Source organism: Onychostruthus taczanowskii, unplaced genomic scaffold (assembly GCF_017590055.1).
Source record: "Onychostruthus taczanowskii isolate IOZ18803 unplaced genomic scaffold, ASM1759005v1 scaffold27, whole genome shotgun sequence".
Classification (NCBI taxonomy): Eukaryota; Metazoa; Chordata; class Aves; order Passeriformes; family Passeridae; genus Onychostruthus; species Onychostruthus taczanowskii.
This window is the reverse complement of record NW_024500017.1, coordinates 4,058,715-4,080,304: the sequence shown is the minus strand read 5'-3', so window position 1 is coordinate 4,080,304 and position 21,590 is coordinate 4,058,715. Positions and strand designations below refer to the sequence as shown.

The 21,590-nt window shown below is 40.3% G+C and overlaps 1 protein-coding gene across 1 annotated transcript in view; it reads right to left on the bottom strand.

Moving 5' to 3' along the window:
- The window catches only part of COL14A1 (collagen type XIV alpha 1 chain), a 114,544-nt gene extending 92,954 nt beyond the window's left edge, over window positions 1-21,590 (bottom strand). Inside the window, exons 1-5 of the mRNA XM_041407562.1 lie at window positions 21,493-21,590; window positions 18,148-18,269; window positions 12,481-12,597; window positions 11,242-11,385; window positions 8,814-8,900 (exon numbers count right to left, since the gene is read on the bottom strand). Coding sequence (XP_041263496.1) covers window positions 8,814-8,900; window positions 11,242-11,385; window positions 12,481-12,597; window positions 18,148-18,235 — 436 coding nt within the window. The 5' untranslated portion in view covers window positions 18,236-18,269; window positions 21,493-21,590. The remainder of the gene's footprint in view (window positions 1-8,813; window positions 8,901-11,241; window positions 11,386-12,480; window positions 12,598-18,147; window positions 18,270-21,492) is intronic.

Sequence of the window (21,590 nt, the reverse complement as noted above, 5' to 3'; positions counted from 1 at the left end):
ACACTGCAAAGTGAAATATTAGCCTCAGTATTATGCATAGACATCTTTTAGAGAAATGTAAGCAGTAGCCTAGAATTTAGACAAATGCAATCAAGAGTTCTGAACTTCACTATATTTATTGATGAAGATTTTCATTTACAAATGTCCAAAAGGAAACTTATTATATAGAAGTATGCCACAATTTTTAAATAACCTAACATATCTCTGAAGTAGGCAATGTTCCCATTTTGCAGCATCAAGAAACTGACGCTTAAGACTAATGGCCAGGGTTATCTCTACTCTTTGGAATGGAGGATAAGATAGAAGATGTTAAGCTAGTTAGTTCTGAGCAGGGAAGTGCATCCACCAAGGAGTGAGCTGTACTGAATGGGATCGCTGCTCTGCTATTAGTTTTGGAGTGAAATTGGTTGCATCTAGTTCACACAACCCTTCAATATTATATTGCACTGCACTCGAACAACGAAAACAAAAGGGGTGCAGAAACTTTGTATTTGCCTCTCCAGCACAGACTCAGAAACTACACAATAAGTACAGAGGTTTCATCCTGCTTGCATCTTCTGAGATCAGCAACACCTCTGGGTAACTTGTTCTTACTTCATAGCATGGTCTGTATGGCTCAGACTGGTGAGTCACAGCTCAGGGGGCAATGAGACAGGGGATACAGGAACGAGTACCTGGGGACTGTGCAAAATCTAATAGGATTTGTTTAGGAGAGGAACAAAAACATTGAAAAGTAGTTTGGGGAAGAACACATATGGGAAAAGAGAACAATGAAGGCATCAAGGGGAGCAGTTCCATCTGCACAAATGGCTGATCAGTACTTTCTTGGCCAAGTCCTGTGTTTGATCACCCCAGACCTACTGGGACTATGTGCTCAGTCCTGATACTGGCTGGAGCTGGGGCACTGGGCTAAAGGGTTCAGTCGTCCCCAAAGCAAGAAAAAAAGTACTATTTAAAGTGGAAAAGCCAAGTACTTTCCAACAAACTTTGCTTTTGCCCTCAGACTGCAAAAGTAGAAAAATCTGCAAGAGCTGAGAAAAGACAAAGATTGCTTAGGAAGAACATAATGGCACTGCAGGAAAATGCCCACACAGCATAGTTATAATTTCTTCTGCTGCTCATAATCAAGACCTAAAGTGTCCTCCAGAAAGCTCAAGGAAACCCTGCTAGTAAATCAAATTATCCTTTGTGTAAAGACATAGTTAATGAGTTCCATAGCCCAGGAGTTCAGCAAGTAATAAAAAAAGTCATGACTAAAACCAACATTTGCAGTTACATTAGCCAGGATGAAGTGAGTAAAACTATGAAATGCTGCCAATGAAGGAGAAGTTCAGAAGGTATTCATTCCTGTGGCTTAGTCAAATACCTCACAGCACTCATTTCACACTGTCTAGTAATACTTACTGAAGCCTCTGACATTAACTAAACAGACAAGTTAATAAATTAGATAATTAGTGTCTTCTGAATAGTACCTTAATATGCCTCCTGTGGATTTTTCCTACCCTACTTAAATAGTGCCATTCAACAGCTGTAAACTACATGTGTCAAAGTTCATTTGCATCAAATGTATAGGAATGTTGAAAGAAGAATGCAAATCAGTGTATTTTCTAAGCTTACCAAACCTCTCATTTCTATCACTGATTCCACCTCACTCCAAGAGCTATTAAAATAGAAACCTCAGACAAGTATACCATAGCCTTTTGGGGAAGGATATGCCTTTTGCATTGTCTGATAGAATAAAAAACACATTATAAAAAAAAATTATTCAGAAACATTTACACTGAAAGATTGTAGAAGTAATGTAAGTAATAATATCACTAATAATGTACAACACATTAGGAAGTTTAAAAAAAATTATCAAAAACTATCTCACCACAAAACATAACTTTGGATATGTCTACACAGTTTTTACAGGTAACTGAGCACTGGCAGATCACACTCACTCAAAAGAAACTGCAGGCATACTTATTACTACTTAGCAGGTAGGTATCACATGTCAGATGGCTTCAGGCCTCTTTCCAGAGCACTTTATGATACTACACCCTGAAAGTACTAAAACCTCAAAATTTAGTACAATATAACCAAAATCTCTTCTCTGTCCATCACTGAGCAGTGGAAAAAAAAAAAAAAAAAAAAAAAAAAAAGGAGAGGGGAAACAGCATGTGTCAGAGTTGTGTCAGAGTAGCTGTGACTAAATGAGCAGCTATTCTTCATTGTAGTTATAACCTGTATATGTATATACCTGTGTAAATAATCACAATCATAATCATAATATCAGTAACACTGTTAAATTAATACAAGATCACTAATAATATTAAATTCTTTCAAAGGAAACCTTTGCTTCTCCCTACAGATAATTTTTACCTCTTCCTCAAAAACTTTTTAATTTAAATTAATAAACAGTGCAGGACTATTGATCAAGGCAGATGAAATCACTATTTGCTGTTTTTAAGATTAGTTCAGGTTATATTACTTGCATACAGATAATGTAACCTGACATCTGCACCTAATGCCAAGGTATGGCATTATACTGCTCATTATATAGAGCTTCTGCTTTTCTTCTCTAGAGCCCACTATGATTTCTATGCTGTTTTTCATTCACCCACTACCTAAATTTTCATTGACAAATAAATTAGTTATAAGTTCTCTGTCCTAAATTTCTACCTGCTTGTCCCAGTCCTCCACAATGTGGAATTCAGATCTAGCTTTTATTGTCAACAAATTATTCCTAGAGCTTCCTCTATTTTTCTTTTGGGCAGGGAACTGGGTGGCATCACTGATTTTCTCAGAGCTTTCAGTTGGCTCCCCACCAGCCCAGAGAGCTCAGCTAATGTTCCACTTCCAGTTTCACTCCTAGCATAGAGTAAAGATGACTCCCATCAGAAACAGGCACTTCAGGGATGGAAAAAACTGCAGTTCCCCCAGGTATTTTAACTCAGCACCGCATCACTGGATTTTCATAGAAATCAGTAAAAAAACCACTCCTGCCCCTAGTGGACTTGCTCTGGGGTGAAACACAATTTTGATTCTGGAAGGCTGAACAAACCTCTGTGTTCTGTGCTGTGCAGTGAAGATCCCTGACCTACCTAACCAGTCATATTTACTGTATGGCTCCATTACATGCACTTTACAATGAGAAAGTAACTAATATTGTGATACACAAATCACAGCCTTTTATGGGAGCTTATTTCCCATTGTTTGAATGTCTACAGACTGTGTAGGGCTTATCCTACGACACCTGATTCGGAAGAGAAATCTGACCCATACATGCTCTAGCTAAATCATCTTGATGTGAGATCTGCTTAAGGGAATTTCCAAACAGGACAGGTTAAAGACCGTGAAAATTCTTTACTCTAGTAAAGCACTAATGGAGCACCTTTGGTATTGGGTGTTTGTGGCCAGGTTTGGCAGGAGGGAGGCTGCAGTGGTGGCCTTTTTGAAAAGAGACCAAGTGTCCATGGACAGATGATGGCACTTCTGGGAAAACATATTTAAGAAAGGGGGGAAAAATGCCCAGCAAAGAGTGAAGGAAAGTTAGAAAGAGTGAGAAACAGTAGAGAGAACCCCAAGGTCAGAAGAGAGTGTGCTCCTTGGCAGAGCAGATATTCTCTGCAGCCTGTGGATGACGTACATGGAGAAGAAAGGTATGAGAAGAAAGGAATGGAAAAGGGAGACCACTACACCCTGATCACAATCTCTCAACACCCCTTTTGCACCGCTTGCTTCCTCTCTGAAGGGACTTGGACTGAGTGTAACTTGCAGTGATAACAAGGGAGGAGGAGAGGAGTCTGGAGGAGGTCAAGCTGAGCCTGGGAAAATGGAAAGGAGAGCTGTTGTTTTAATGTTTGTCTCTTTTGTTTCCCACTACCCACATTAGCAAATTTTTAAACTGGTAATAAATTAATCAAATCATCCCCCACTTGACTCTGTTTGCCTACCATGGTAACTGGTAAGCAGTCTCCCTGTCTTTATCTCAGCCTATGAACTCTTTCATTCCTGTTCTTCCTTTTTTCTCTCCCATCCTGCGGGGGAGAGGAATGAGCAAGCAACTAGGTGGGAGTTTGGCTGCAAGCCTACACTAAGGCACCACACCTCTCAACTAAAAATCCCCAATCAAATCAACAGGAATGCAGATAAAACTGGCCTCAGTGTTTTGTTGTTTATATTGAAATGGGTAGTTAAACCCAGTTCAGATACAAGGAGAAATATTCTGCAGAAAAAGATGTAGTCATATATTTGCCAGAGGATATAGTCAAAGCACTGATTCTCCCCTCCCCAAAGGGATTTGATTAGAGAATCAGTCATAAAAGCTCTCTGAGAAACTGTAAAACATCTGAGAAGGCACAGAATGTATTAACCCCTGACACTGTACAGAAAAGAGCTTTGTACATGAGGGAGCTGGAGAGGAGCCAGGGTACAAGCACTCAAATATCAGTGCGTGCCGAAAGAAGCTACATCTGTGAGCTTTTTCTCAACAGACAGAAAGAGAAAAGCTTCTGACATTATTATTATGAGTGTGCACAGCAGCGATAAATCACTAAGCTGAAAAATGACAGGTTCTCAAAAATATAGAAAGGAGATTCAGAACTTGAAAGTGGTCATGCAGAAGAATTACAGAAAGTTTCTGGAAATCAAATATAAAGTGAACATTTGATGGAGGAGTGCTAGACATTAAGCCTGAATTAATTTGGCACCATGACATTACTGGATATACACTGGAGGTTTGCTTGTGATAAGAGCACAGTACTTACAGCACAAAAGGAGTAAATCTTTTTAAACTACTTGAATGAACAGGACAGAATAGATGGAAAATTTTAATCTAGGTTGCTGAAGCTGCTTTACTAGCAAGCCATACAAACTGTTGACAGACTTCCATAAAGACAGAGGAAAACCCTCACAAGAGTTTAATTTAAGGACAGAAGAAAGTAGATTTGGGAGTTCAGAAAAGGCATTTAGACCTCCCAGCACTACTCAGAGCCTTAGACAGTTGGTAATTAAATAGTGGACAGTCCTCCAAACCACAGATGAAAATAAGAGTTAAATGCTCTGGAACTACCTAGAATCATGAGTACAGGTATTTACATGTTGCATTTCTTAGCAAAGAGCTGGCTTCTAGGAGCAGAAGGATTATAGTGAAATCTTTGACCCATTGAAACTGAAAGAGAAAATCCTGGGGTTCATTGTGTGACCCTGAAGAAGGTATATTAGCTAAGTATTTACAAACAAGTTTATACAATTATGTAGTGCCTTTCAGAAAAATCCACAGGATATATGACTTATCATAATACACAAACTGGAGCTTGTAATACTGAAAGAGTTCTCAGTAATTTTTCATACTCACTGGCAAGTACATTGATGTGCTTTATTAGTTTTGCCCCAAAACAATAATTTTAGATATTCTGGTTTACTAATGCCAGAAAGAATCATTGTGTAAGAAGCAGTGCAGATGTTCACAGGAGGCATCTCCTTATATCAAAACTTGACACTAATAGCTGGGGAATTATGCTCCTCCTTCACTCAAGAGAACAGCAGAAGCCACAACCACTGACAACAGTAGCCTGGACAATGGTTGTTTTCAATTTGTGTTAAGGGCAAAGATTGCTCTTTTTCTCAGGTAAGATATTATTCTACCTAACTCAACCTAGCTGCCATCATAAAAGATTTTTAAAAGTTTATACAAACAGATTAATAACACCTTCTATAAGTTCACAGACAACACCAAGCTGGGCATGAGTGTTGATCTGCTCGAGGGTAGGAGAGCTCTGCAGAGGGAACTGGACAGGCTGGATCAGTGGCCCAAGGCCAGTGGTGTGAGGTTCAACAAGGCCAAGTGCTGGGTCCTGCACTTGGGTCACAACAACCCCAGGCAGTCCTACAGGCTGGGCAACAGTGGCTGGAAAGCTGCCCTTGGAAAAGGACCTGGGGGTGCTGGTCAACAGGGACTGAACAAGAGCCAGTCTGTGCCCAGGTGGCCAGGAAGGCCAATGGCATCCTGGCCTGGATCAGACACAGTGTGGCCAGCAGGACCAGGACAGGGATTGTCCCCTGTACTCAGCACTGGTGAGGCCACACCTCGAGAGCTGTGTCCAGTTCTGGGCCCCTCACTACAAGAAGGACATTGAGGGGCTGCAGTGTGTCCAGGGAAGGGCAACAGAGCTGGGGAAGGGTCTGGAGCAGGAGTCTGATGAGGAGCAGCTGAGGGAGCTGGGGGTGTTTAGCCTGGAGAAAAGGAGGCTCAGGGGAACCTTGTCACTCTCTACAGCTCCCTGAGAGGAGGCTGTAGCCAGGTGGGGTCAGGCTCTTCTGCCAGGGAACAATGACAGGACAAGAGCAAACAGCCTCAGGTTGAACCAGGGGAGATTCAGATTGGATATTATGAAAAATTTCATCACAGTGAGAGAGGATAAACACTGGAACAGGCTGCCCAGGGAATCGGTGCCATCACCATCCATGGAAGCGTTCAACAACCGAATGGATGTGCCACTTGATGAGATGTTTTTTGGACATGGTGGTATTAGGTCAAGTCAATGATGGCCATTTTTTCCAACCTTAATGATTTTATTATGATTCTAATAATTTCTTCTGTAGTGTCAACTCCCAAGGTCTAGCCAACTTGACCAAAGACATAAACACACAGAGAATGTATCAGGGCTGGTATTAAATCCATCAAATTTAGCCATACACTAAATGGTTATGAAACCGATTAACTGCTGGCCTGAATTCATTTGGTTGTACTCAAATAATTTCCTGTCAAACATCTGCAGAGGATCAAGTTATTATTAATGGGTTTCCTGTAAAATTTTGCATTTATTTCTTTAATCCATTTCTTTCAGACTTTTCCTTATTTCTTTGATTTTATTTCAATTTGAGGTGGAACAGTCTTTATATGTTAAACTAGGAAAGTTTTGATACCATTATTGTCTGTGTATCTTTTCTGAATTCATTTCTGCCCCAGTTACACATTTTTTGCTGATGCTGTTATTTTTGCCCAATGTTTTCACTCAAAATCTCACCCTACTCCCACTGAAGTCATTCAGTTGTAATCTTCATCACTTTGAATAATCATTATACTGTGCAAAGCAGAGAAATGTGCAATAGTTAGACTAGAGGAAAAAGTTCTGTTACTGTACAATAATATGTAGCTGATTTGGAAATAGGGAAAAACAAATTCAAGAATTCATAAAAATTAGCATAATATTTTTTCTTTATGATCAGGTTTGCTGATCTAGAAGTTTCTAAGCTGTGCTTTAGTTTTAAATGTGCACCCCAGTTCTCTAGTAAAACCTGCTACAGTAAGTATAAGGCAATATCTTTTCAGAAGTGCTGGATGGAGATGTATTTTGTCCTGTTACAAACTCTCCTAATTCAACTGAAGACATTCAGATGAGTAAAAAGTGGCGTAGGGATGAGGAAGGTGACTAAACCAAAGACTTCAAAAGTAAACATGAATCCTAAAAAGGGACAGACTGCAGAACCAAGCTCCTCTCACCAATCGTAGTTTTGCCCTTACTCCATGAAAAAAGCATAAATTCTCTCCCACAGTCTGGCAGACACTTTCCTCTGTCTGTATTTAATCAACATTTTCCAAGTACAGGCCCAGTTTTCCCTCCTTCAACTTTTATCAATTGTCCTTCATTAAGAAAGCAAATCACATTTTCCTTCTCAGTTCTGTCATTTCTTCCAGCTCAGCCTTCCTGTAGGCATGATGATGTAGGAAAGATCACCTATCCACTACCCTGTCATGCTCTAGCAGGTACAACTGGTCTCTTTAGTGTTGCAAACACTAGCTAAAATTCTTCCAATGCACCCAATGGAATTCAAGGGTGCTTTGGTTTGAGAAATGCTGTATGGAAACAAACTTGCATAGTGTTAATAAATACAACATGACATAGAAATGTGTGGTAAGAATAAAAACCCACCAAAGAAAAATTTGTGTGGGCTTCAAGGAGCTTTGGGTGAGGTCTTTGACACTTTCATTACTGGAGACAGATTTATATGGAAGGGGAAAATGGGATCCTTGAAACTGTCCAGTTTATTCACAGAGAGACTATTTAAGGTCATACCAAGCTCTTCTTGTTCTGTATACCATAAATAACCACTGAAGGGAATAATTACTGTTGGGGTTACTCCATAAAGAAGATGCTATTTGAATTTTAAAATAACAGGAAATAGAGATGCATATTAAGCTTGAAATAGATTCTCGTCCATACCAGACAAACTTCTCATGGCAAGCAGTATCACATTTCACCAGAAGATTGGCTCCTTGCAACAGGTCAAAATTAACTCCTTTTTTTTCCCTCCCTCAAAATGTTTCAAATGTTTTCATATATACAACCTACACTAGGACAGACTTATCAAGTTATTATGTGGCTAATTACACAATAGTATTAATTTGACTTTAGGCAGGAATTAATACTGCCAGTCTGTCTTACAGCCAAGACAAGAAGTTGTTATTACATGCACACACACCTGCATGATTCTTCCACTACTCAAAGTGCACCCAGTGGGGAAATACAAGTAGCTTTTAATAATTTTAATATTACCTAAATTTTTTTAAAATAATTTTATCTATTCATGATGGCATTTAGGACTTTATAAAAAAGCAAAGCAAAACACAGAAATAAAAGCAATACTTCTGTAGCAGCTCTCCAATATTTCTGAAAATACTGGGTTTTTCCCCCTCTATTTAATTTAACCCTGGGAACCAGATTTAAAGTACTGACTTACAGAAAATCTCTACAGTGGCCAAGTTAAACAAAAAAAAACTGATTATATTCATAGTATCACATAAGTCACATGTGTTATGATCTGACCTTCTGGAGCTGGTTTACTCGCATTTGTTTTTTCTGGATCCTTCACCTTGGATTTACTTGTGTCTTTTCTTCTCTCTATGTCTTTAACTGTAAAGTAAAGGAGAAAATAAATTAATCTAGAAACAAGGCAGTTAGAAGCATGTAATTTTCTTCTTCCTGGTAAAGTAGGTGCACAGAGCATATGAAGATATGTTTAGGTAATGAGTTACTGATTCTGTGTTATCCCTCCCTCCTGTTGCATTTTTTATTTTTATGGCTCTTTCCCCATTCTATCATCATTAAATCTCTCAAAACTGACTCTCTTCACACAGGAGAGTCCAAAAAGTGACATCAGCACCTAAGCCCATGCAGACAAGATCCCACACTGGAAATATAGTCCAGAAAATTGGCAAAGTTAGCTGGGGAAAGTCCAGCATTGCAAAGTTCCCCTCCAAGTCAGTCAACACAAAAATACATAAGCCAGCTGTTGCACTGTCCTCTTTACAGAATCAGCTTAGATCCTATGCCCAAATCTGCAGTAAGGGCACCAAATACTTCCAGGAGTGCAAGGAGACTTGGACAGTTTCCCATTCCACCAGGGGGTGGGATATCTCCCTTACTATATCTCAAATCTCTCACAACAGCCAAGCAGAACTCAATATGATTAGCAATTCCTAATATTACATTAGTAGCCAGTAGTGCTCTACAAATAGTCTGAGAAGTTCTGACAAAGTCATTGCTAAAGTCACGAATTGGGAAGAAAAATCCCTTCCAGAATTTTCTTGGAATGCTCAATGGTATCCACACTCCAGCTGTCTGCAACAGCCAGGAAAAGCTTAAAACAATGAAGCTGAGAATATCTTCCACTGAAAAAATAAAATTCTACTCCAATTAGAGTAGAATACCAACTAGCTGGCCTCCTCTAATGCTAGTGCTATTGAGGGCCAAGTCTCCAGAAAAAATGGTACAAAAGTCTGAAAATGTCCAAAGGAGACAAGTTGGTCACATCCTGACAGATTTCTGGATTTGGGAACTGTCAAAATTCTAACCACAAAAGAAGAGACAAGACAGCAGTTTTTCTCCAATATTTACACAGACAAAGATTTAATCTAGCACATGATTTTACATCTACATTTCCAAAGGAAAAAAAAAATCCCCATTGATCTTAGTTCATTAAACACTATGTATTAGAATAAGAATGTATACCTCACTATAAAAAGAGAAATACTCTTTTGACAATAAAATTTTATTGCAAGCTTGAGAATTCTTAGTACATCAGTTACAACTTCAGAGCATTAAACCCATACTTCCAATGCACTAAACCAGATAATATTCCCAAAACTCTTTATATATTTGACCTTTTTTCATCTCAAGAATTAGTTGCCACATGTCAGAGTACAAGGGGAAAAAACTATAATACAGGAGAGCAAAAAAAGGACTTGTATATATGCTGCATCTGCATTCTTTACTCATGAAAAGCATCATGCTTTTAAATGAAACTCCAGCCTTAAGTGCAGCAAAGAGAGTATACTAAACAGAATAGAATCCCCATATTCTTAAATCAAGTTGCCTACTCTACTTTTCCTAAATGCCATTTCAAAAACAGCTACACCTAACATTATAGAATTTGCTGTTGCCTTCTGTGGGCTTCTTTTTAATGCTAAAATAATCTGTGGTTTTGTGGGTTTTCTAACCAGGACAGAACTTAAGGTAGTAAATACACAATTGTAGTGGTGAAAAGCTAAAAGGACTTGGATACACACCACATCAAGTCCTCAGCATATTTATATCTTGTGCTGGTTTGAAGAGAAAGGTAGCTTAGCAAAGACAGTGAGGAAAATTTAGCATCAGAGAATTCATTAGGTTTTCAACTGTACTCCTACACTGCCACATTATTAACCAAATCTCCACTAATCATATTTAACACATTTCACAAGATCAAGATAAATCAGATAAAGCAGTGTATATATCACTATGATATAGACATTAAGAGCATGTCTTGATTATATAAAAAAATCAAATTTGTAAACATACTTGACCACTGAAGACCACTAAGAAATCAGCCGTTCATACTACTAAACTAGCATCTAGTTGCCAGTTGGCACAGCTATAACACTGTTTTAATAAAAAGGAAATTTTTAAAGTATCAGAATATAGCACTTTATTTCTACTCACTGAACATTCTTTAAATGAAATCCCAGCTAATTTCCAAAAGAAATGAGGATGCCAATCCAATGGAAACAAAAAGCCCAATGCAAGAACATACTATGCAATTAATGCAGGCCTGCACCTATACTTACACCAATTAAAATACATGACTTTGATTTTCCTTCCACCTCAGAAAAAACTGTTTTTCCATCATTCCCCTTTGTGTAAGTCTTATTACCATTTCAGAAGTTACATTAAATATCTGATACATTCTGTATGTCAGCCATAAAGAGACACGTACTTCTGAACTGGCCTTGTGCTGGCTTACTCTCCTTGTCTTCATTGAATGCAATGATCTGAAGGGCATAATTTTGATCTGGAATGAGACCTTGAATAATTGCTTTGGTTGCAGTATTTTGAAGAATTAATTGATTTGTTTTTCCACCTATAGGAGAAAAGAAAAAAAATGCATAACAAACACATAACTTTGTTTGCTTTTCTTATAGCACAGTAAATGTAATGACTTAAAATATCTCAAGCTCTACCATGACCTAAGCATTCCCACTTTACCCACTTTTGGGACTATCCATACAGCCAGACCAGAGAACATCCCAGAAAATCAACAAGATAGGCAGTCTAACCAGTTTTCTTAAACAGAAACACTCTTAAGACCAGCGTTTATATCTGGGCCTCATGAAACAGACATGGTGTCCAGAAAAATCATTAAGAGAAACAATCCACAAAATCTGTCAAGCTTGGTAACATCATACTAATAGGCTTTCCCTCTGTGACTGTCTGCCAGTTCAGACCCTGTCACAGCCACATCACCTCTGAATACTCGCTTTGCCAGCTTTCTTTAGGCTAGGAAATTCTAATGTATAAATACAAATATTGAACAAATAAATACAAATAAATACTTGTTATTGAACAAGTAAATACAAATATTTATACGTCCATTTACATATAAAGATTGCATGCCAATATATACAAAGATGTATTTTAGCTGCATGTTAAAACTGTTTCTGTATCTAAATTTAATTTTAAATGTACAGAAGTAGGATCTTTATACAGCTCTACACAGCCACGTTTTTATCTAACTTTTCAGTCAAAAGACCTTTAAAGATTACTTGTTTTCTTAATTCTTTTCTGGACAGCTCACTAAGGGATAAGAGACAAGGAGATCCACCTTGAAGGTTGACTGAATTAGGATTCCAATACTTTCCCTTGAACAATTCCTAGAATTCCTTACACCCCACTGGAAGAAAGGTAAAGACAGACGATCAATGACAATTCCCAAAGACTATACATGAAGCACAACTAGCACTGACCCACCTCTGCTACCTCAGGCATGTGACTCCCATTTTCTGAGCCTGACCATCCTCTACTGAAATCAATCTCTCTTCTGTTGACCAGCCAGTACTTCATTACCCAAAGCTTGCTCACAATTTCTTCATTGTGGAGGAGGACACTAAACTCTAAAAACTTTTTATGACTTAGGAAGACAGTTCTTTCACCTTAAAGAGAACATACAGACTTTTACCTGAACTTGGAGTGACAAGAAGTTTATATCCAGTGAATTGCCCTTTGGGGGCTTTCCAAGAGATCTGTACACTGTCAGGACTCACTACATTATATCTTAGTCTTGTTGGCGGGGACACTGCAAGTTTGGAAAGAAAATAACACTTTAAATTCAAATAAAGACGAACTAATTTTAAACAAACAAAAATAAACACATATAGGAAGACAACACAAAATTTTAATGCTAAAGGATGCAAGTTATTTAAAATGTCACATACATCAGTTTATTAGTTTGTAAAATGACATCCCCAAGTGCACTACTTCCCTCAGACAGACCTTTTATTTATCTCTTTACAAAACAAACTAAACAACCTAACAGCAGTGGACAGAAAGACAATGTTAGATGTTATGACACTAGTTAAGCAGGCAAAGCTGGTAATAAAAATGCTCTTTGTTAATATATGGGAATTAAAATTGCTGTCTTGCTTACACTGACAATATGCATAACCTACACTCCTTTACCTCTCATTACAGTGGGCATTTCCCCCACATTTAATGTCACCCAGGGCCAAATTTTCAAATCCTTGTGAGGAGAGAAAAACCAAGAGAAAAGACAGGCGTGCACAAGGCAAAGGGAACATCAGCTGCCCAATTTGCAAACCTGGCTAAAGCAGCACAAAGCTTTGCAGCTGCAAACACTGCTTCAGTCTCATCAAGACTAGCAGGCATGCACAGGCCAGTCAAGACTTAGGGGCAATCTGGATGGTAAGTAAAATTTGACTTCTATTTATATTGTGATGTCACCCAGGTTTCAAACTGAAGCAGCAGGTGAAATGAATAAAAGCATGAAATTATTGAAAAAGAGGCAATATATCAATGAAGCAACACACACAGGAACAAATGGAGAAACTACCCCAGGTTGTTGCCATACTACCAGCAACTTTGCGTCTCTGCACATCAACAAGTTTTTTACAGTTTTACATCCCACTGCTCAGTCAAACTCCACTGATGCTGGACCACATTCTACAAAACCTTTCTACTCTGCTTTAGGGAGGCACAACCCTTCTTCACTGAAGAACTGCAGCAAAGCATCCGGCAGTGCAGCCTGGCTATCAGCAATGGGAAATCTTCATACATGTGAATAGAATTTGGCTCACAGAGAACAAACTGATCTACAGGGAAAGGCACCCAGGGAAGCTACTTAAAGACTGAATGACAGAAGGGCTAGAAAACCTTTAATACCTCCAACCTTACTCCTCCTCTTCCCATTGCCTGCACAGCCCCCTGAACAGTCTCCTTCATTTTCCAAACCCTTGGTGCCTTTGCCACTACATCTTAAGGCTTCTTTTAGTAAGTCTAAAAAATCAGGAAAATTAATCTGAAGCAGGGAAGTGGCAATTTCTTTTCCCCAGGGCTAAGATTGCTCTTTATTGACTAGGCTCATGCCCACAGTTTGTTGGTCCTTTAGATATAATAAACCAACAGTCTCATGATATTTCTGAGATTTAGGGATTACAGCACATGCAGTGTCTGAGTCAACAGGCAGAATGTGCTGGCCAACAACTTCTGGCCTCTCCATTTGACCTGCTACAGCCAATGCAGCTCTGGCACCAGCAGCAGCCAAAGACCTGTTCTGAACCAATAACTTTTTCCTACATGCTACTTTTTCCAGGAGTTTGGGGGAAGAAAGAAAGAAAAAGGCATGTTGTAGTTTTTTGAGATTCAGGGGCGCATGTTTTTCCATGTCATCTACTATTAAATACATTTTGGATCTTAGAAGTAAGAATTTGGAGGTTTAATACAAGAGATGTATTCCCTTGCATCCAGTCTCCCATTCCCTAAGTGGCAGTTTTGTCAGACCAAGGGCAGGTTCTGCGTTCTCTTCCTTGAGGAACTTAACACCAGAACACAGAAAAGAGAGTAGCTCAGTACCAAGAACAGCTTATCAACACCTGTGCATTCTCAGAGACCTCAGAGAACAAGCTCAAGAAGAGAGGCAAGGGGACAGAAGCAGCAGGCAGCACATGAGCTCCACACACTCAAAGCTCTTCTGACTGGCAGCACTGGGCTCACACCCAACCCAAGCATTTCCTTAGTTGCTGGGCACAATCTTGTCAGACCTCATCTGCAGTTTGCCTGTCACCTCCCTGAAGTTTAGAAAGAAAGAGGCTGAGAGCAAGATCATGCGCAGGAATCACTGCAAATACAACATCAGTTCTTTGAAAATTTGGCCCTCATACTGCAAAATGTTTTGCTAGGCAGGTTTCTGCAAGAACATTCAGCATGCTATAATTGTAAAAACATGACAGAGACTATGGCAAAAAGCTTTTAAAGCCAAGCAGACTGCAATTATGGATTACAGTTTTTAATTCATTCTCAAGATTCATTGTGTTTTGGAGCTATACATAAATCACAATAAATTGGGGCTAAATGAACAAGAGTGACAAATCATACCTAGAAGTCTGCAAAAATACAATTACTTTTATTATTTTGCCTCAGGAATAGAAAATAAATTTTAAATAATAGCTGCATGCAAGTGTGAAAATGCTGCAGATTTTACTGGGATTAAGCAATTTTGTATGGGGATTAAGAAGCAGAGCAGAGAGCAACAAAGTAACACCAAGGATTGACCAAAAAAAACCCCAATCATGTCTTAGAATTTCAGAGCTCACTTTGTCTGCCATCTTCCTTTCCCATCATTTCTTTCCATCCAACTTTCAACTTGAGAGTTTATGAAAGCACCTTCTAACAAAGAAGCATATTTCTGGCCTGCTATTAGCCATCACCAAAACAGGTAAATATATGAGCCCATATAAAACAATCACAGACCTTACAAGCAAAGAAGGACACAATCACCAGTTTTTCTGTATGCTACAGAGTTACAACGTGAAAGACTAGAAAAGTGGTGCCAGAATAGTCTTTACATAACTGGTCAATTTTCAGCGGGATCTTTTTATACCAAAGGCAGCAGTGCAGTGGAAGGAACATTCCCACACAGCAACAAACCATAAGAAAGAAAATAATTATTCACTAGGCAGATAGTCAACTGTGTCTTAGTTGTGCAAAGACTAATGTTCTGGCATAGAAAGTACATATAGCTAAGGAGTTAAAAATCTAGCACTCAAACAGACAAAATATTGATGGGAATTACTACGCATTCACCAACCTGAAGAGGATATCTTTATTTCTTTGGGCCTTTATTGTCTGTGGAACAAAATCTCACTTCTTGCAGAAAGGGAAAAAAATCAATCCAAGCTGAGTCAGTTAACTGATAAAAATCAGTAGCTAGATCTCATTAAGTGGTTTTACAGGAATGCAAAAGAGAATGGCTGTCAGCAACATTAGAGCAGTCACCCAAAAGAAAACGGACAAGTTCGAGGCTTTGGTTTATGCCACCAGGTAAATCAATACTCCAAACACATAACTCTTACAGACAACTAGAGAATGAATGTTTTCAACTCTTACTGGAAAGGAAAAATACAATAAATTGCTTATAGACAATTCTCCAAGACATCCAGTAGTCTAAGTTTGGATACTAACTAAATATTGTGGCTTTCAATTTACTGTTGTCATAAGAATAAGTTAATATGCACTGCAGTTACTTAGCAATTACAGGAGTAACACATGAAAATTATTGCTACAGAAAGAAAATCCAACTTTACATACAGAAAAACTCTCAAAGCAAGTTACTTTATGAATAAATGAAAAATTCTCAACTGTTTTTCTTGCCCAGCATTATTCATGCACTATATAAGAACATAAACAGACAAAGTATGTTATTTATACATTATATTGAATGGGGAAGAAACAGCAGTGCTGAAAAAATAATTGTTGATTCAAAACAAAACTGTGCTATGTGGCACAGTGAGATACAACCACTTAGCTCCTGTGAATGGATAATTTGTAGCTTCAGGCATATTGGCTTCAGTCTCACAAACATATTCTCCTTTCCAAGAAGCCACATTACACACCTTTACCTGAGCATCTTTGCCAAAGGAAGGAAACACAAGCTGGAACTAATGCCAGCTCTTCCTACATGTTGGCAGAGTGTACAGTTGATTAAAACACACAAACAAACGGTATTAAATTGTAAATAGTTTGCCAGCTGCATGAAGAGCTTACTTCAAGAGGTGGCAACCTTGACAAAAAGAATTTGAGAAACATCTTATTACTTTTAGTGTACCAATAGATTATTTTTATGTGAACATGGAATAGAGACTTCATATCACCTAATTCAATAGAATAACAGTCATGTTGGGCTAAGGTCCGCTTAGTTTGGTACCACACTGCTGACAGCATTCCATAGCTGATGCTTGCTGAAAGAGTCTAAGAACAAGGGAAGTATTGTTCTTTATTCATCAAATACACCAACTCTAGCTCCTGCTAGGGTGACTACTGTGGAAAAAAAACCTCTCCGACCTTCATTTCATTGTACTGGTATTAAAGGGAGAACACTCTCCAACTGTAACTGATGGAATCAAAGTTTTAAAAAAGTGGAGAAGAATATAGTTTTCCAAGATCAAGGAATTTTGCAAAACTTTCTGGAGGTGGACCTCAACCCCCACACCTGTTTTGCAAACCTTAACCTTATGTATTAGGACTGAAATACAGAGAAAAGCCTAACCATATGCTTTGCTTTATTGGCTCATTAAGTCACAAACATTCTGGACCTAATTTCTGACCAGAACGATGCACTGAACATTGGGAACATACATTTCTTGATTCACCTCACATTGCCGACATCATATATCACAGCTTACACGTGTCCCTAAGTTCTGGGAGAGGCTTGTAAAATGCTCACAAATTTCCAAAGATCCAAGAGTGTATGCTTCCCCAGCACTCGAGTGCCACGCAGACTGGACAACACAGCTACTTGCATTATCAGAATTTTGAAAGCCTCATGTTGCCAATAGTTTCCAAATGTCCTCATGAATAATGCATTACACAAATCGCTTTAAAAGACCCTAGGATCCAATTCTGCTCCTGGTTATGCCCATGCAATCTCATATCAAAGGGATTACATAAATCTGAAGTTGAGAGAAATGCCTTTCTTTAGAAATCATAACAACTCATTGGTATTCTTCCTCCCTCCATCCCCAAGCAATAGGATAAATTTTCTCTAGCAGTCAAGCCACTGTCAATACAATCCAACAAGTATGTAAGCCTAACAATCCCAGCAGTATCCTTTAATGTTCACAAAGGAGATTTTCATTTTAAAAGCTGCAGAAGTAGTCTGTGACATTTAACAGATCTGTGCAATATGGAATGATATAAGCACTACAAAAGCTACTGTTCCAAAAGACAAAAACCATACATATTCCATACAAGTTTCACATCATAGCTGATCCTTCAAACTTGCTTCATTATGTAGAGGACAATAAGAGCAATTTCTGATAAGTATTTTCAGGTAAATAGAAGTAAAAACATGTTTATAATTCATTTTGAGACACATGAATTTGCACAAATATTTATGCTATTTGAGATAGTAGATTCAAAGAGCACACATAAAGATGTAATTCTACTCCCACCTGCTCCCCGAGCTCAGCAGCAAAATTCCTGCTTCATTTCAGTATTATTGGATTCACATCCTACTAAGGAGGAAGTAACACTTGCATTTGGAATAAAAAGTCTATTTCTGCACATCAGGGTGAAAAACTCCAAAAACTCCATCTTCTCATTTGTGACTTACCTTGACCCTGGACATCACTGATGAAAAAAGGTGTGACAGCTAGGAAAGCCAAGAGAAAACAGCTCTGTATCTCGTATCGACGCAGCATCTTCCTCCCCTCAATACACACAGTATCAGCAGGTCTGAAAACACATGGAACAAAAAGACTTACTACACAGGCAAAGAGAATGCATCCACTTTAATGAAAATTGTGGGACAAATCTGGATTTGATTAAAACAAACAAAAAAACCCCAAGCAAACAAAACAAACAACAAGAAATTTACCACAGACATCAGTGGAGACAAATTTTCCTGGCAGCAGTTTTATGACTAAAGGACATTTTACCTGAAAGGGACAAAGAACCCCACTTGGGCTACTCAACAGTTTTGAAAACTTGGCCCACGTAAAAAGGAACTGTATATTCTTTGATAATCATACACAAGCATTGGTAATAGAGTAAGCTATAGTTAATAACAAAGTACAACATATCTTTCTATACAATCCAGTTTTGTAAGAACCTTATCAAGGTATCTGTGGCAATGAACTCTGAAGCTTTTTTTAAAAGGCAGAACTTTGCTCTGAAGGAACTCACATCCTCCTCCCATTGTCCATTTTCCTTTTTCTACTTTATTCAGCTTATCCTGTGCTCTCTGTTGTACTGTCTGAACCTACAGTAGGTAGTATCATGGTCAAAACCATTTACAGTTAACCAGTTGGCATTCATATACTGCTTTAGAATGCAGCAGTATATGAATACCAAAGGTAGTCCTAGATGAACTAGCTGGGTTACAGAAAACAGTTCTGGTTCCAAAGAACAAGTTTCAGAATGAGCAATTTACCTGACCACAGAAGTTAGCTTAAAAACAATACCAATCTCAAGATGCATCAATACGTGCCTAGCACCATACTTATAAAGATTTCTCTTTCACTCAACTTTACTGCACTAGTTTTAGTCAATTTTCTGGGCCAAGAAGATGATTTTTTGCTGTTCTCACCTGTTAAAATACTACAGGAGAAACAAATTAAGATAATTAATAATAGATTTCTTGTAGGCAGCAAAGAGGATTTGAAGGTTTACTTGGGCAAAATATACTTCCACTTTGTAGGTTTCTCACATTTACCTCCTCTGTCATTTTCTCTAATAGTCCTGACATACCATCACTGTATTTGCCGTCCATGTTTTCCTTGTCTTGAAGGCACATGGCAAGTGCTTCATCCACTAGCTAATAAAAAAAGCAGACTGAAGTACCTCAATCATTATTAAACACAAGAGGATAAGGATAAGACCTACATCCTCTTCTCTCTCTGAGTATTTGCATCCTCCTATAGCTGTCCCAGTGGGACAACTATAGTTCTATAGTTGGTAAGTCTGCTGTCACCAATACCAGTCATGAATGCTTGACACAACTCCTAGAAATATTTAGGAGAAATACATACATTATAAATTCCATCTCCAAAGGAGGTTATCAACGTTTTAACCATATTATCAACAAATTTCACATTACTTAAACATATACTTTGAATCCATCTGTCATAGTGTAAATCTCTCAAGACAGAGGAAAGTACCTAGATTCCAAATAAAGGTTCTGCCCCAGGAACTTACATATTGCTATGCAGAGTTCTTAGACCCATCCTCCAGATGGAATTGAGAAACTTGTGCAAAGTTCCCAAGTCTTCTGCTACATGAACCAAGGTGTCAAACACCCAAGAACCACAGTCAGCAGACAGCTGCCTAGTGGCAGGCAATACAAAGAACTGAGAGTATCTCAAAACAGGCTGAAATCCATCTCTTGTGAATCTCATGTTGGGTACTGATGCTGCTCTCATAACTCAGGAATACAACCTGGATCAAGTATATACAGACACTCCAAGCAACTCATTCTTCCAGGCAGTTACCACTGATGATGTGTGGATGGCCTCCCATAATAACCCAGACATTAAAATATTCACTCACAGTGGGGGCTGAATTCCCCATCTGCTATATTTGATATAAAACCCTCCTCCAAAGCAAGAGCTATAAATACTAACTGACCGATAATCCTATGTTAGAAACATTCTCTACTGCTGCTTTTATAGAAAAGCCAGAGAAATGAGATTTATTGGAATAGACATAACTGGTGCTGGATCAGCTACACACGAGTTCATCTCTGCAATGATCCGCACGTCAGGGTTCACTTAACCAGGAAAGGAAATCCCCGTCTGCAGCCACCTTGTGGCTCACATTGTGTGGGACTAAAAACAAATATCCTATTCCTTCTGCTCTTTACATATTTCACCTTTTAGTAAGTATGTGGTAAATGAGTTATCTGCCAGACTAGCGCTAGGAGCAGACACCAAGCAAGCCAAGAACCCTGCCAAGAGGTGAGCCCTGCTCCCCGGAGCATCTCTCCCAGCTGGGCTCCAGGACTCCTGGCACACAGGGCTCCTGGCCACAGGGCACCTTCTCCTGAGGGAAGGACGCATCCCCGGGAGCCCGCAGCGGGACAAACACGAGCACACCTTCGCGCTCCGCCCTGCCCCGGCTCCGCGCACCCAGCCCAGGGGAGGAGGCTGAGCACAGCCCCCGGGACGGGCAGGTCACTCGGGGCTTTCCCGTCTCGGTGTCTCGCTGCGGAGCGGCGCTGCCCGGGAACACGCCCGGCCCGCCGGGCCAAGCCGGAGCGCGACCTGCCCCGGCCCCGGCCCCACAGAGGGAGGCGGCGGAGGGGAGCGGGACCGCGCTCTCCCGCTCGCCTCTCCAGCCCCGCAGCGCGGCCAGCCTGGCCGGGGGGCTTCAGGCTCCGCTCCTGACCCCCGACTCCTCTTCGGGGGCTCCCCACCACCAGCACCCACCCGTGCGAAACCGAGTGCCCCCGCGGCGGGTGAAGGGAGGGACCGCGGGGAGCTCGCTGCCTCCGCCGAGGTGAGGCGGGGAGCGCACCCCGTGAGAGCCGGGGCTGCCGGCAGCGAGCGGGGACGAGGCGGGGACGCGCTCGCCAGCCCGGGCAGCTCCGCGAAGAAAGCGCCGTGCGGGGCCGGGGCGGAGCGACCGCTCTGACAGAGCGCGAAGAGGAGCGAGGGAGGGAGCGAGGGAGACAGAGCCTCCGCCACAGCAACAGTGACACTGATTGGGTTTTAATTACTAGCAGCTATCAAAGTAAGGCCTTTGCAGGGGGTTTCCTAAAGGGGTTTCCCCGTCCTAGCCTGAGCTCGCCACCTTCCATTCCTCCATCTCCTCCTCCCTCGCCCCGTTCTCCCTCCGACGATCCGGTCCTACCGCCGCGGAGGTGGCCGGGCAGGTTGATGGGAAGCTCTCCAGTCCTGCCTGGACCCCCCGCTCGCCTGGCCCCTGCCCTCGAGGGGGACGAAGCGCAGCGCACACCGACCTGTGCGGGCATCGGCCGGGGAGCGGCCGGCGGGGAGCGGCCGCTGCTTTTCACGCGTGGCTGCGGGCGCTGAGCCGGCTGCGGGAGAGCCGCTTCCC